A 16,903-nucleotide genomic window follows, 5' to 3' on the forward strand; every position below is an offset into this window, starting at 1 on the left:
TAATCAGTTTTAGACTGGAAACTGAAAATTCTCTAGCATAACCATGGACAATCAGAAATGGCACTTTTTAAATACTTTGGGGAGGGAGATTAAAGACTGCTGGAACTATGACACGGGTGAAACGTTCATTTCTTTTAAAGGGATGTTGGTGGGCTTAAGGGTGCCCAAGAATGATACATACAGTCTAAGGTTTTCCACCCCAGTTCTATCATGTATAGCAGGTCTGTCAAACTTGCTGCCCTCGGGCCAGATGCGTCATGCGCTGACCACGCCTGGTTTAGTGAAGGGGGAAAAGGTCCCGATATGTCACATGATGCCATGACAATGCAATTGACACGCCTGATTTATAGAGATCACGATGCTGTTATTATCAACTACTATTCCCAGTCAGTCTACTGTTCTGTAGTTGTGTTGGACAACAGCGAGCCTCTGAATTCTATCTTTATAATATCCATCAAAGATGGACACATATGGTCCCTTTTCTTAGCACATTTTATGGTTATGATATCCCAAGAAGCCAATAAAAGAAATATAGATGTCTCTGTGTATGTATGGAGTACTGCCAATGGCTATTACTAGCTGGAAACAGTTTGTATTACCAAAGTCTTTTATTTTGCTACAGAAATACAGCTGATCTTTTGCTGCAGGCTTGTGTGAAAGCCACACTCCTCACCAGTTGGTCTTTAAACAGGTTAAACTCACAGCTGGACTGCAGCCGTGCACAGGGACAAGCATTTGAAGCTGAGCCAAGCTTAGTCTGTCAATGAGGGTCGGTCAGCCCCACAGGGCGCCTTCAACTAAGAATGCAAAGCACTCCGATTGGGACCAAGTAAAGAGTGTGAGCCAGCATCTAAATGTAGCCAGCATCAGATTTCAAAGTTCCCTGTAAGACTACAAAGCAAGATCCAGCTGCTTAAGAGAGGGTGTGTATTCAAACAAGGTGCTATTGAAAAGTTTGATGACAGGCCCAAAAAGAAAGCCAAACCTCGTCTATAAACCAGGCGTTTCTCAAGAGAGCATGGGTTTTCAGTTGATTTACTGCCTGTTATGTAGCTGAAAGCCTTTGCAGAAAGGCTGTAACGGGATTTTTTGCAGGCTGTTTCTTGGTTAAAAGCTCCACATCTTATTGCTGTCTCCCATCTCCTCCTGTTCTTGCCCTTCTTGTGTCATTGGTACAAAAAATAAATCCAAAAGAAATGATTAGTCAATGGAACACCCAAACCATATTGTGGTATCTATGTCAAGAAATGCAGTATTGCCACCTGTATTTCTACCTCAGGAATTTGATACAGCTCAATCATGTACACAAGTGAAGTTTGAGATCAGAGAGATTGTGAATGAATAAGATTAAAAAGACAAATTGATAGTAAAAAAATTTAGTCAATACAGAAAAGGCAATGACAGGGTTTACACATTGCCATGGGGGGGAAAAGCCATAATTACAGCCTTGCATAAAGACTATGGTTACTTTGGGGTGCGTGTTAGAGCTGCTGTTAACTTTGTTGTGGGTTAAAGAAAACGTGTTGATTCACCACCTCCGATTTTGCTGGCAAACGGCTCAATGGCAGCTGCCTCCAAACATCTTTGTGGATGGAAGAGACCTTCAGGTTCTGTTTTCTTTCCTCCTGCTCACTCATCTTTAGAAAATCAGAATGAAAGACGGCACTGCTGTATTCAGAACAGAATGTATTTCCTGAGTTTGGAATCTGTTTTCTAAGGCAGATCACCCCATCCCAACCTGTGCCTTTACCTCAGAAATTTGAGTAAAAGAAAACCCAACAGATTTCTGGCCTTTTCAAGAACCTAATATCGAGCACTATATTCCTTCCGGAAGCTCCAAATTTGCCAAACAACAGGGGGGATTAATAGAATTATCAGGGCAATAAATGCTGCCCCACCTTTGTCAGATGGGGAACCACTGCCACCCTTCCCCAATTACTTCCTGGAGAGAGGCTTTCTTTGTAGTTTTTGCATTCTGTAGCTACAAATACAGCAGACCACGGCATTTGTTTTCTGATCCCACAGGGTGCCTCATTGGCTATACAGAAATAAAGTGGCTTAAAATATTCTCAAGTGACATGATGGGTTTCTAGGACCCTTTATTTACCAAGTGCTTACAGCAGGGGTGTCCAAACTTGGGAACTTTAAGACTTGTGGACTTCAACTGTTGAAGTCCACAAGTCTTAAAGTTCCCAAGTTTGGACACCCCTGGCTTACAGGCTGTTAGCTTTTCTATCTTTTTCCAAGATCGGCTTTTGTCTCCAAATTCAGCAAAATCTCTGTAGGGACAAACATATAACACAGGCTTCTCAAAACTCTGAGCAGCAACTCCTCCCCAGACGTTGCAAAACATTTTTAAACCTAATCAAGCAATGCAGGAAGCAAAGCTTACACGGAGTATTGTCTGCACTTCTATTATGTTTGGGCAAGCACACAGTGGACTCATAGAATTAAGGCAAGGAGTTGCCCTAAGTGAGTTTAGAGATGACTAAACCCACCTAATTATGTCTTCTGTCAAAATAATTCACCAATCCCAGCAACATTGGGGTGAGTCAGATTATAGAAGTACTGGTATATGGACTAGCAAGCATCAATATTCTTTGTCTTTTTTTCAATATCTAACAACAGAAAATGAAAAAGATTTTGTTGGAGGGGATGAGGAAAACTGATGATGATTAATTGTACAATAAAACCAAAAGTATAATGAAAATTTCATCTATTTTAATTGGTGGGCTATTCCTTGCCTAAACCTGACTGCAAGTTCTTTAACTTGTACAAATTCTTTCATCACTTACTTTAGTAGGTGATAAGGGTGAAGTTGATTAGAGAACCTCTTGTCATCCTGTATTAATACTTTAAACATATGTGCATTTATGAACAAGTCTTGCTCATTTTAAGCAAGTATTAGAGAGGGCACATTTCTCCTTGGCTTTACATAGTATCCCTCACAAATCATCCCCAACTCCAGATAATTCATTCTTGTTTTGGGTGTATGTTATAAAGTTAAATTCTTTTTTTCCAACAAAAAAATTCTCAGCAACTACCAATCTTGGAGCATATACGTTACTTTGAAGTGTAAAAGCCCCCATTCCAAAGCTTGGAACAATAATTAGACCAGTATAATATAAATCTTAATACACTCTGGAAAAATTATTTTGTCTGTTGTCAAACATACTTCAGGTTTAGACATTGCAGCCTCAGTAGTAAGACTTTAACATATGAATCCACTGCAATAATTATGTATATCTCACAAAGCCATATGTGACATTATTCATATGCATTGGATTTACGTCTGGGAAGTGTTGTCAACTGGCAGCAGAAGTGCAGATGAGGTGTCTACCTAATGGCTGCAAATTAATTTTCCAGATAGTGATTTGGAACTTCTAAAACCCTGCACTCTCCGTTTTTAGACCAGATTTGTTCTTCCAAAATGTAAGAACATAAGCAAAACTAGACCCACTGCAGCTGTTTCAAGAAGCTGACAGCATTAAACACACGTTAATAGAAACTCAAGCTCTAGTATATTAGGCCTTGCTGCCATCATGTGGTCGTCTGAAAACTTAAAACTGAGGCCCACTGCTGTTTTCTATCAGGACTAACACTTTATAAAAATCAAACAATCATTTTCAAAATCAAAACATAAAGATTAATAGAGAAATAATGAGGCACTTTGGAGTAAGAGGACACGTTGCATGAAAATTCAAAAGCAACAACTTACTTTTAAATGATGCATACTTTCCTTATCAGTGTTTGGCTATGTTAGATTATAAAAATCATGTATAAATTTCTTCTTAAATTTAGGATCAAACATGCCTCCCAAGTAAACAAATTAGATTAAAAGAAAAGCCAAGTTTGCATTTTCTTGGGATATATCTATCAGAGTTCAAGAAAAGACCAAATAGCAACATTACTGTTTCCCTTTTTCCTTTCTAATCTCTCACTCAAAAAAACATAAGGAAGCAATCAACTTTTAAACACAAATTCTGTATGTACAACTACTACTAGCCCGACCTACAAACAAGAACTCAATTTTCCCGAAGGAACTTCAGATGTATAGGTGTAATTAATGTGCTATGATCTGTTTATTAGTCTCACTGTAATGTTGAAAAATTAATTAAAAAATTCAGAACAAAGAAAGTGAAATTTGCTTTTGGAAATCTCTTCTTAGAGTACAATTGCATTCTCAAAGCTAATGATTTAAGGTACCAAACTTTACAACTGAATGCTGGTTTTAGGCAGATGTGCTCTCTTCTGATTTATATAGTCTTTGTTCTGGATTCCAACATACTTGAAATGCTATTACGCACATTGTACACCTTCATTCTACAGTACTGATTTTTGAAAGTGCTACATGGAATATTTTGGGGGGGAAGTGCTGTTTTCCATTACAAAGATCCACTCTCAGAGAATAGGCCGATTGAAAGATAATGTGGCTATGAGAGCAGATCAACTGCTAGGCATGAAATTTCAGCAACAGAGTTTAGAATACTTTTGCCGTTAACTGCTCTGCTAGTAGTAGAGCAGCAATTTTTGAAAAGTAAAAATAAAAAGTTGTCCTTACATAATGATGTGTCTTAAATGCCTATGTTCCCATTAGCTAAATTCCCACAAGTTTCAGATACCTTTTGAATTAAGATCGTTTCTATCCATGAAGAGTCGGAACTCTTCTGGCCTTTGCTTAAAAGCTCTATTGATTTCTTTACTCAGATAAGAGAGCTGGTACCTCTTCTTTAAGTTATGTTTATTTAGCAATACAAGGTATATGTACATTTATGAGAATCCACTTTTGAAACCCATGAAATAGGAGACCTGCACAGGCAGGGAAGGGTCGGAATTGGTGCTGCTCAGTGGCCTTCGGGGCCATCCTGCTTGTCACAATAGTGAAACAGAGGATAAGAAAGAACAGACAAGTAGTGAATCAGTTCACAGGGCAGAATCTTTGGACAGAGACTCCGCGGTCACCAGCATTAAAACAATCGGGCTCCATAGCCGAACGTCTGTTTAATACCCTCAAAATAATAACGTTGCCAGCCCTCTTTTGTTCTCTCTTCTTCACTGGCCGGGATGCCCTTCCCTTCTAGGCAGACTTCTGTTTCATCACCCTTGTCGATGAAGGTCAATATGATAGTTGCAAAGTGTCCTATGAGAGCCAAATAAATTCCACAATCAGTCAGGTAGCATCAGTGGGAAATACATGAAAACTAGCCAAACACTGATTTGGTGACACATTTGTAGATCTCCAGAAAAATTCTTTAAGGAATGGAACAGGGCATTTATCTAAGCCAAGCCCCTTGAGGCTGGCAGGGTTATTTTTCCTATCGGCATTCAGAATAACTTTATCTGCATCCCACCATCTCCACTTAGACATCTTTTGCTTTGATATTTGAAGCCAAATAACTTACCCTCTGGCCAGGACTTAAATCTCCATTTCATAGCAATCTGCTTTGCAGAAACCTAAAAAAGAAATATTTATTTACCAACGAAATATTCCTGTGGATATCCCAAAGAGGAGAGACTTCGTCGGAAAGCCTGTGTTACCTAGGTAAAAGTCAAATATCTGGTCTGCTATAAAGTGTCTCTGAGGTGTTGAATTGCTGGACACACACAATGCTAAAGAAGAGCATTTCCCTTAGAAAAGGAAAAGCATCACTCTCAGATTGCTCAGCAAAGTAAAGCTGCACTTGAGTTGAAACCTCTTGCTTTGCACTGCTTAATAAAAGCACACGATGCTTTGTCTCTACCGAAATCAAGGACTTCTAAATCTTGCTGCAACCCACTGAATTTACCTGACAATGACTTCTCCCTTACCCGATATGGAAAAACAAACACACTTTTCCCATTTTGTTCATGTTCCCAAATGTTCTCAGGATTTTGAAGCCTGAGATAAAACTATCATGGTTTATTTTCCCAAAGGCACAGCTGGGTTCTAATGTAAACATGGCTTCTATGCTCAAAATAAGCTGCTCTTTAATTGCTACCTTCTTCCATAAACTGTATTTCTTCTTCCCTGATTTGCCAATGCCTGCAGAGCCTCACTGCTCTAGTCAAGAAATAAGGCCAAGCCACGGTTTGCAACAAGCCTTTTGCTTTTATAATTGTTGTAGCCTGCCAGCGAACAGCGGAGCTGGCAGCAGATTCAGACAGTGAGGAGGTTGGGGAGGAACATGGGCCAGTCCTGGAGTCTGGGGAAGGCTCTGATGAGGGCTCTGTGTCGGAGGCAGAGAGGGGGCTAGAGCCGTATGCCAGATGAACAGCTGGAGCCTGTTCCCAGAGTGCACATGCACAGAGTTGCCAGATTATGGGAAGAGCTAAAGAACAGGGGTCGACTTGGGAGTAAGACCAGATGATGAATGGCCCCTGCCAGGGGAAATAAAAGAGGAGCGAAAGGGGAGTAGAGTTTGCAGGAGACAGTTAGTTCGCTTAATTGGTTCCTGACTCTCCGAGACTGCTTGCCTCCAAGCCAGATAAGATCTGTGACTGTAAATCCTCCCTTGAAAGACTTTGCTGGATGTGAATGAGCAGAATTCACAGTAAATTAATAAAAGGGTTTTTTGTCGGGACAAGGAGTTTCCTTCGTGCTCTTGGGAAGCCTCAGTCAGAACAATAATAAAGTTCACAGCAGGAGGTAGGTGGGTAAGGTTAGGTGGCCAATAAAGAGCCCCAAGAGCTGGGGTGGCTCCAGAGAATCCCCTTCCCGGCTATAGTAGCATTAGGGAATAAAAATTTTAAGCAAGTGACAGCTACATGATTCTAAGGGTGGGCAGATAGTTTGACCCTGAGAAAACCCTGAAAAGACTAAGCAGAAGGACGGCTGCATCAGAATGTCTCTGAGCCATAAATTTTCATTTAATCCTTTCGGAGAAGCCAGAACTGGCAATTAACTTCTTTGCGGCTCTTCATTCAAGCCAGAAAGAAAGCCATCTGGCCAAACATTTTCTCTGTTTCTTCCTAATGTTCTCTTATTAGCTTCTACCACCTTCCCTTTCCCCATTTTATTTTTGCCTGTATTCATTTTCTTACTCTCTCAATGGAGCCTGACCTCTTCAGTTTTTCTCAGGCTTGTTCCTTTCAACTCAGCATAATGTCCCTTTCCACATGCTCCCTTTTTCATTGGGGATCCTGCATCTTCTTGTATAACTCCATAGAGCAGCAACCAAAATGAAGGTCCAGCACTGCCCAGAAAGGTACTTCTCTTCACTTCCTCTCAACTTGAAATCTCTCTACCCTTTTCCTTCCAAGAAGAACACTTCTCTCTTTGCTTTCTATTCCAAGATAAGTGTGCCCTTTAATGGGTTCAAGTACTATTTCTTTAGCATTGAATTGTTTGTGAATATACTGTTTCATCTTTTAAAGTTGCCACTTTTTTGCTTTAACAAGATTTTTTTCTTCTCTTTTGCTATGACCAGGTTTCATGTGACATCCTTCTATTTTTATTTTTACTCCACTCTGTGCAGTATATGCCCCATTAATCTCTTCTCAAAATTACTTGCTTTCCTTATGTTTCTGAATTCACCTCTCATTTTCTTAGTAGAGTGAATGGAAGTCAATTTCCTATCTCTCACAAATATGAATGTATTAAATTTCTCAAGAGATTGTAAAATATTGTTGATTCTCCTTCCCACTTTCTCCACCTTGTTTCCAGCTTATCTTGCAGTCTTTTTGTAGGCAATATTTGCAATTATGATATGCTAATTATTTAACAAGGGACACAATGGCTCAGCGATTAAAAGCACTGAGCTTGTCAGCTAGAGAGCTGACAGGCCTGGATTCAAGATTCAAGTTCTGCGCAAATGTGACCTCCCGTCATTTTGCCCAGCTCTTGCCCATCTAGCAGTTCGAAAGCATGCAAATGCAAGTAGATTAATAGGTACCACTTTGGTGGGAGGGTATCAGCATCCCATTCTGGCCACATGACGCAGAAAATGTTTTTGGATAAGGCTGGCTCTCTCAGCCAAGAAACAGAGATGAGCACCATGCCCTAGAGTTAGACACAACTGGACAGGAAATCTTTACCGTTACCTAATCAATTGAATATACGTACAGTAGCCTTCATTCATACAATTTACAGACATGGTGAGATCATGTGGGCAGGGAAATAAGTGTCCAAAGAAAAGACACTGCCCATCTTCCAAATGGCATACAAAGGACTCTTTACTACTAGTGAACTTACTAGTTCAATGAACTCGCCAGTGACGCTCCCATTTAACAGTTGGAATTTTCCTCCTTTATCAGCCTCCACAACAGCAGATGAATGAGTAAAAGCTTGCACCATCTACAAAAACAAAATCCAATCTATTATTAGATTTTCTAGCTTCCAGGGGAAAGATTCATCTACTGCAGGGGTGTCCAAACTTGGGAACTTTAAGACTTGTGGACTTCAACTCCCAGAATTCCCCAGCCAGCCATGCTGGCTGGGGAATTCTGGGAGTTGAAGTCCACAAGTCTTAAAGTTCCCAAGTTTGGACACCCCTGATCTACTGACTCCACTGACTCTTTTAAAGATTAGAGCAGTTTCATGGATGAAGAAATAGTAGCTGCTCTCATTTCTCATGGTATTTTCAAATCAGGGAAAGGATGCTTGAAATCAGAATCATTTAATTTTGAGACAATATGATGCTAACTCTTTTCCTTGGAATATTCTGAAGGCATTTCTGCTCTAACAAGTTGATTACTGCTCTCTGACTGTAACAGTTAAGTAGGATACCCAAGAAGGGGAAGGACATTGATGGCAAACCATACTAAAAAGCCTATATATTGGGCAAGAAATGGCACAAAACATCTGCAGAAAGTTCAGAATTAACCTACCTCTTGGGTAATGAATACTCTGTAGAGATCCTCTGGGGATGTCAGGAAAATATCCTTCAACTTTATCTTGCAGGTAGGAATCTTAACTCCAACTGATTTAGATGCAGAACTGTTGCCAGCAACTTGTTCATTAATCTAAAACAGTATCACACATCACATAATTAAAATGCCTCTTAGTTGCTTCTGAGCTATAGCCATCCCAAAGCTTCTCCAGATAAAAATAATTGTTGCATTACTTGCAACTAATCTTGCTTCTGGCTGAAACCCACCACTCCCTGATAGCAAGCTGATATGATAGCATACAAAGCAGCCCACCTTTTGCATTGGCTACATAATTTGAATAATTCATGTCACAGAATATACAGTGTGTGTGTGTATGTGTGTGATGAGAGAGAGAGAGAGAGAGAGAGAGAGAGAGAGAGAGAGAGAGAGAGAGAGAGAGGGAGAGAGAATGCAATCTATAAACTCAGGATAACTTTATACTACACTATTTAATATGTAATGTAAAAAAATCCTCTGTCTTTTGGGTGCCATCTAAGAAAAGAACCCTTTAAAACAATTTTGCTTAGACTTTCTAAACACCTATGATTTCAAACGGGGTACTCTAAAGCTTACCTTGTGCTTATCTGCTTTATGCACAGGATGATTCTGTGACTCTGACTGTTCACCATTTACTGTAGGTAGAATCATGCCTTGGGTAAATTCTGAAAAATATTAAGAACAGGTGTTCAGAAAACTACTATAAAAGGTAAAGGTTCCCCTCACACACATGTGCTAGTCGTTCCTGACTCTAGGAGGTGGTGCTCATCTCCGTTTCAAAACCAAAGAGCAGCACTGTCCGCAGACGTCTCCGTGGTCATGTGGCCAGCATGACTAAACGCTGAAGGCGCACAGAACGGTGTTACTTTCCCAAAGGTGGTCCCTATTTTTCTATTTGCATTTTTATGTGCTTTCGAACTGCTAGGTTGGCAGAAGCTGGGAGCTCACTCCATTACGTGGCACTAGGGATTCGAACCGCCAAACTATACAAGAACTTAAAAAGAAATACACACAAACCTGATCTCCAGAAAGCCAATTTAGGAATATTTGTAGAGTCATTGGACCTATTACACTGTGTCTAATTGGAATAGGCAACCTTTTGTATCCAGAGATCACAGTTTCCATTATTTATTTTTTCAGTTTCTGAAAGCTATAAGGCAGTGATGGCGAACCTTTTTTGGCTCGCGTGCCGTAAGTGGGGGGAACCCAGAGGGATTGTGCAGGGCGTGCCACACCCATAATGCAATGCGTGACACACACACCCCAGCGCGCATGCCAGGCACTCCCCCCATTTTTTACATGCTCTTTTCGCCCTCCCCAGGCTTCAGAGGCTTTATAGGAGCCTGGCAAGGGCGAAAACAGCCTCCCCCGCGCCCCGCGGAGGCTTCAGGAGCTCCCCTGAAGCCTCCGGTGGGCAAAAAACGACCCTACGGGCAAACTGGAAGTTCAGGAACAGACTTCCGGGTTGCTTGTAGGGACGATTTTAACCCTCCAGAGCATTCAGGAGCCCTCAGGCTATAAAGCCTCTGGAGCCTGGGGAGGGCAAAAAATGGCTTTAAAAAAGGCTGATCTCAGCTAGCCAGCGTGCCCATGCCTCGCGTGGCCTGACAAATGGCCCCATGTGCCACCTGTGGCACACGTGCCATAGGTTCGCCATCCCGGCTATAGGGGATGCTCTATGAACATAACCTCAAATTCTCTTATGATTTCATATAAAAACCATGTTCCTATAGCCATTCTTCTTTTCCTTTTAAAAGCTAACTGTTCAGCATAAAGCCCCTTTTGTCCCTTCGGGGTCCATCTGTACCTGTTTTAAGAGTGCTGATGTAAGTTTCCATAGCGTGGCTGATCTGCTTTGCACCTTCTTGCTTCATCAAGTATAGCAGGTTTGTATCTGGTTCATCTTTTGCAAGACTAACACTGATCTGAGATTAGCAGAAAAAAAGATATATTGTCTCAACAGAACATATCTGCTTTTATCATATATATTGCTTCGTAAAATCAGGAAATATCAAAATAGTTTATGCCTTTGTATATCAGAAGCAATAAGGTTGTGTAAAATATTCCATACATGAACCACCCTGTGCAAATGATTGCTCCTTTAGGAGGCCTGGGCCCAAACAGGGATAAACTATTCTGGGAGTTGCTATGGGGACAAAGGCGGCGATCCATAGCTTAGCCTACCCTGCCCTGTACAACCAGCCTGGAATCCCTCCATATGTTGTTTGAGATGAAACCTACAACAAAGCTAAACATTCCAAGTTTTTATTTCTGACGAATTGTGGGCCAATCCAAAACAGTCTGATAAAACTTCCAGAATGCTGAGCTTGGAAAAAACTATATTTCATATTTTTAGCACACTTCTTTTATGACAGAGAGAAGTGGGGGGGGGGGGGGCAGAGATGGAAGAAGGGATGAGGAGAATGAGGGAGGGAGGGAGAGAAAGAGGGAGAGAGAATATCAAGCAGAGAAATAAAGGGGAACCAGAATCCTTCAAAAACAACAGTAATGAGATCTGCAATTCCTTTCCCAATGAAATAGCTCTGAGAACTATCAAGTTTACCTCAATGTCATCAATATCATTTTCATCTGAAAGATTGGGAATCTCCACATGACCTTGATATATTACACCTGTTTTTGAAGTACCTATAAAACAGAAATGTTTTAAATTAAAACCTTGCTTCAATGTCATTTTCCAACAAATTTTGACACTTTTGGCATTCTGGAAATTGAAATATAAATGCTTCGATCCCATTTGTATTTCTTTGAAAACAGTTCAGAGAACTAGTAGATATCATCTACTATTCAACATTTGTCTTCTATAAAAATAAAATAGTAACTCACCTTTCCAAGACAATTTAATGTTCCATTCATAGAAGAAAATCAGTTTTCCTTTGCGATTGTTGATAGAGGCTTCCCCATCTAATTTGCTCACTTCTGTCACTTCACAAGTCCCCTCTGCATTCTCTACTCTAATAGCCAGAAAAAGTGTTTTCAACTTCTCTGATGACCAGTTACAGGCATCTCGTTCAGTCCTAAGAGGGGAAAAAATGAAAAAGTGCAATAGCACACACTTTGCATTTATGCTCATATATAATAAAACCCTTCAAGTAGGATTTGCTTAAACATGCGGTACTGAGTATTTTGCACTAAATTGTACCAAGAGTTTGTAATTTGTTCATGTCTGCAAATTTTGCTGTTGGTTCACTTACATTAGCTTTGTTTCTCAACTTAATGCTAGGGCAGGAAAAAATAGAAAAAACAGCTAACAATCTCAATGGTTCTACTCATTTTCCTTGGGACTGAATTGGCAATTAGGTTCAAAAGGTACAGGGCTCCTTACTATTTCCTGTGCTATAACTTTATTTAATATGATTGTCTCACTCTTTTCTCTTTTGAGGTATCCCACAGCCTAATAACTACAATTACCTTATTACCATATTTTTTGGAATATAAGACGCCCCGGAGTATAAGACACCCCAGAGTATAAGACACACCAAGGTTTTGAAGAGGAAAATTTTAAAAAAGGTTTTTGCACTCTGCAAACTTCCCCAAAACGGCCCGTTTTTTGTGAAAATGGGCCCGTTTTTCGTCAAATAAAGGGTATGGATAGCCTTTAGGAAGCTTACAGAGTGCTCCTGGGGGCTGGGTAAAATTGAGCAAAAAACGGACCGTTTTTCGCTCATTTCTGCCCTTCCCAGCCCCCAGGAGCTCTCTGAAAGCTTTCTAAAGGCTATGCACAGCCATTTTGGTGAAGGGGGTGGGGTTTTGGGAGACACAAAATGCTGTATTCAGTGTATACGACGCACCCAGATTTTCAGCCTCTTTTTTGAGGGAAAAAGCTGCATCTTATGCTCCAAAAAATACAGTCTATACTAATAGTGCTCATGTTTCTAGTTATCCAAAGATGGACTATAGTCTGCATTTAATGTGCTAAGCCAACAGGACTGAAGATCCCAGGGGCAAGAAGCAAGCAGCATCTACAGCCATGCTTGCATGGAAACTACCTTGTTTTGATAACTATTGCTGTCTCTAAATAGTGTAACATAATAGTCGCTTTACATTACAAAAAGCATTTTTACCCAAGTAATCTAATGCATGTCAACCCTTAAAAAATATTGCTCATTTTGTTTTTTGCCAATAGAGGATTATCTGAAGCTGCCAAATTATTCAAAATTCATTTTTCACTATATGTTGGAAGTGCTGCAAGTCACAATAAGGGTTTTCCAAAAATTCTGTCTCATAGAACATTATGCTCAAAGATGTGGCTCTGTTCTATTAGTAGGAACATTAAATAAACTGCAGAAACCTCTTCTGAAGTTTGTTTATTGCATGTTGTGAACCAGAAAACCAATTCCATCTTCTCCAAACAAGAAGGAACTGAAAGACAAGGAAGATGATAGCTTTTGGATCTTGCTTGCTAACATGGGAAAAAGCCAGAACTCTTGGTTCCAATGTTAAAATAGGTACACTTTTTCACGATTTAGCCTTTCCACTAAGTAAGAAGAGCTAAATGACCCAAATTTGCATAGTCATTATTTTAATTACAATGAGGTCAGCAGGTAAGCATAAAGTTTCACTTTGGTTGAGCTTAACTCTTAGTGACTCATGGACACCTCCAATGTTGTTTCCTTGGCAACAGTGAGGAGTTTGCCAATGACTTTTTCTAGGGTTCAGTCTATACATATGAGATTTCCTTATGTCCTACCTTTCAGATATAAATATGGCCTAGCTTTTTCCAAGATTAGTCAGGTTTTGTTTGGTGCGTCTACCTCTCCTTAAAAAAGATTAAAATCTGAACTTCTGACATGAAAATCAATGTGCAAGGCCAACTGATCGTGAATAACTATTCTACATCTATAGAATTTGCAAACATTTTTATTTTCGGCAATAAAAGAATATCCTTCCTAAACCAGATCAAAATTAATCCAAGATTCGTATAATTCAATATTCTGTCTCCAAAAGTGGCTCTTGACAAAACTTACACAGTATGATGATAACAGTTGTTCTCTTTGTTACTGGAACCTGGCACATAGACTATAATTGTACAAAGAGGTGCTGCGTAGTTATGGAGATTGTCCAATCAACAATGGATTAATCTGCAATAAAATTAATTTGATTTGTATAATCCAGCAATTTCTGGTCACAGAATATTGTACTAGATGAATATAATCTAGGAAGGAAATTCTTTTCTTACCGAAAAATCCATAAACATCTTAAGGTAGACGTTTATGATAAAATACAATGTGTCTATCCCCTAATGAACTGGTCTTCTGCTTTTACCATAAGCAGAATTCTTCATTTTCTACATTTTGTAATTAATTTCATATTAATATGTCAAATATGTTTTCCTTGTTCTCAAACTGCTCCCTAAATAACAATTAAAATCATAAACTATAGAGAGGATGGTTTTTCTCCATCCATTTAATACCACCTTTCTGGCTAGTAAGTGAGCAAGTCTGTCAAAATACAGGTTGTCCTTGACTCATGAACTCAATTGAGCCCAAATTTCTGTTGCTAAGCGAAACATTTGTTAAGTGAGTTTTGCCCATTTTACGACCTTTCTTGCCACACTAGTTAAGTAAATCACTGCACTTGTTAAATTAGTAACACAGTTGTTGAGTGAATCTGGCTTCCCCACTGACTTTGTCAGAACGTCACAAAAGTGGATCACACGATCATGGGGATGCTGTAACAGTCATAAGCGTGAAAATTGGTCATGTCACTTTTTTCAGTGCTGTTGTAATTTCGAGCGGTCACTCTACCAACGGTTGGAAGTCAAGGACTACCTGTAATAGCCTAAATGATTTTGAAAGGTCAGGCATAACAAAATACCGTATGACATGAAAATAAAACCCAGACAAGGCATGCTGCATACATTTTCAGAACCTAAAACTATTAAAACCTCTGCCACAACTTATCTTTGGCATTGCTGATTTTTCACGCTGTAGGCGAGTCCCGGAGACAGGAAAAATGGACCTAATGAACACCTGCATCTGTATGCCCAATACAGATGCCAACACAGACATATACTATACATACACACAGCTAGTCCCGCTCTCAATTGATATAGCAGCTTGTTACCCTGTTTCCCCGAAAATAAGACCTCCCTGGATAATAAGCCCAATTGAGATTTTGAGCACATGCACTAAAATAAGCCCTCCCCCTAAAATAAGCTCTCCCCAAAAATATTGCAACACAGCAGCAGCCGTGAGGTGACCACGCTCAGTCTCTTGCACCTCAAAAATAATAAGACCCCCTCAAAAATAAGGCTAAGGGCTTATTTTGGGGGTCAAAAGAAAATGAGACCCTGTGTTATTTTGGGGGAAACATGGTATATCTGAAAACAGGACTTCTTTCTATGTCAGGAAAAACCTACCAGCTTGTGCAGGTAAATGCTATTGAAAGAACTTTGCATATTTCTAAGAAACTAGCCTATTTCTGTCTATGGAGATTCTCAGGCATCCAGGTCATGGCTGTCCCTAAAGATGCTTTTTTTCTGGAGGCCAACTGGACTTTTCTTGCTTTTTTTTTTCTTTGAAGACGTTTCACTTCTCATCCTGGAAGCTTCTTCAGCTCTGACTGGATGGTGGGGAAATGGAAGGATTTATATTCCTTGCAGACAGCTGCTCATTTGCATCCTTTTTAGGGAGACCTTGAGGCACTTAACCCCACCATCCAGTCAGAGCTGAAGAAGCTTCTTGAATGAGACGCGAAACGTCTTCAAAGAAAGAAAAAAAGGCAGGAAAAGTCCCGTTGGTCTCCTGAGGGGGGAAAAAAAGCACCTTTGGGGCTCAGCTTATTTCTGGTTTTGGAGAAGAGAAATGCTGTAATTCACAGCAGCAGAAGAACCAAAGGTAGCCCGGCCAGGTGGGCTTTCCCTCCTTCCTGCCTTCCCTCCGCCCGGACTTCTCGCTTTTTTTGGTTAACTGTCAAGCTCATGCAAATCGCGCCCGTCCTTGGGAAGACGTCCCCGCGGATCCCGGCCAAGGTTCCTGCGGAGAAAAACGCCAGGCAGAGAGACAGAGAGAGGAAGCCCGGGCGAAGGAACGTGGGGAGCTCAAGGCGGCGACGGCGGCAGCTGCAGCAGCAGCAGCAGCGCCCGAGACTGAAAGCAGCCGCCTCTTTCGGGCTGCCCCGCAGCGTCCTCCTCTCCCCCTCTCTCTCACCCACCAGTGCCAGTTATTGACGTTGGTTGCATCGGCGCGCTGTTCCACGATCCAGCGCGGGTCCCCTTCTCCCCACTTGGCCATCGGCGCCCCGAAGAAGCAGCTCCCGCCACCGCCGCGTCCGCTCCCGTCCAAGCCGAGCGCTGCCGTCCTCCTCCTCGCCTTTCTGGAAGCTACTAGAAGCGCCGGCACCGCGCCGCCTCCCGACTTCCGTCACCGGCCGAGCTTCCTTCCGTCCCTCCTCCTCTCCGCTCCTCTCCTCGCCATAGACGTGCCATAGAAACGGAGGGGGCGTGGGGGAGAGAGCGGCCGCCGCCGTAGAATGGAGCGAAGCGCTGGAGGGGCGGGGCGAAAGTGGCTGCGGAGGGTGGGTGGTTTTTTGTTTAATGCGCCGGGGAAGTACACGCGGTGCCGCTCTTGCCATTTTCCCCCTCCCCCCCTCCGTTTGGTTGGGGCTTCTCCGTGGTGCAAAAGCTCCTCTCCATTGAACCGACAGGTCGCGCGGGAACCATTTCTCCCAGTCTTTTCGGGCTGCTAAGCTGAGTCGGGTGGCAGCACCTGGTCGACCTGAGCTGGGCGGGAGGGGGGGAGGGAAGCTAAGCTGAAAGTCTGACGAGCCTTCCCCCATAGCAGCTGCCAAAGGAAGGATGGAGGATAGCGTAGGGAGCCTCTTGAAAGGCAGCCTGTGAGTGAGATACGGGGAGTCCACAACTTACGACCACAATTGAGCCCAAAATTTATGTTGCTAAGTGAGAAAGGTGTTAATTTCTCACTCAGCAACATATTCTCAAGCGTTTGAGTTTTGCCCCATTTTACGGCTTTTCTTCCCACGTTTGATAAGCGAATCAGTGCAGTCCTTAAATTTGTAATGCGGCTGTTAAGTGAATCTG

The 16,903-nt window shown here is 41.5% G+C and overlaps 1 protein-coding gene across 1 annotated transcript; it reads right to left on the bottom strand.

Annotated features, from left to right (window-relative positions):
* Positions 1–4,724: 4,724 nt before the first annotated feature.
* Positions 4,725–16,258, bottom strand: AHSA1 (activator of HSP90 ATPase activity 1). Its single transcript, XM_081934531.1, has 9 exons — positions 16,018–16,258; positions 11,689–11,879; positions 11,408–11,490; positions 10,652–10,769; positions 9,421–9,509; positions 8,806–8,940; positions 8,171–8,272; positions 5,403–5,454; positions 4,725–5,140 (listed from the first exon to the last, which is right to left on the bottom strand). The coding sequence occupies exons 1-9, from the start codon at positions 16,095–16,097 to the stop codon at positions 4,968–4,970; spliced, it is 1,023 nt and encodes a 340-aa protein (XP_081790657.1). The 5' UTR covers positions 16,098–16,258; the 3' UTR covers positions 4,725–4,967.
* Between the last annotated feature and the right edge of the window lie 645 nt (positions 16,259–16,903).

This window comes from Natrix helvetica, assembly GCF_964273705.1.
Source record: "Natrix helvetica genome assembly, chromosome: 1".
NCBI classification, from domain to species: domain Eukaryota; kingdom Metazoa; phylum Chordata; class Lepidosauria; order Squamata; family Natricidae; genus Natrix; species Natrix helvetica.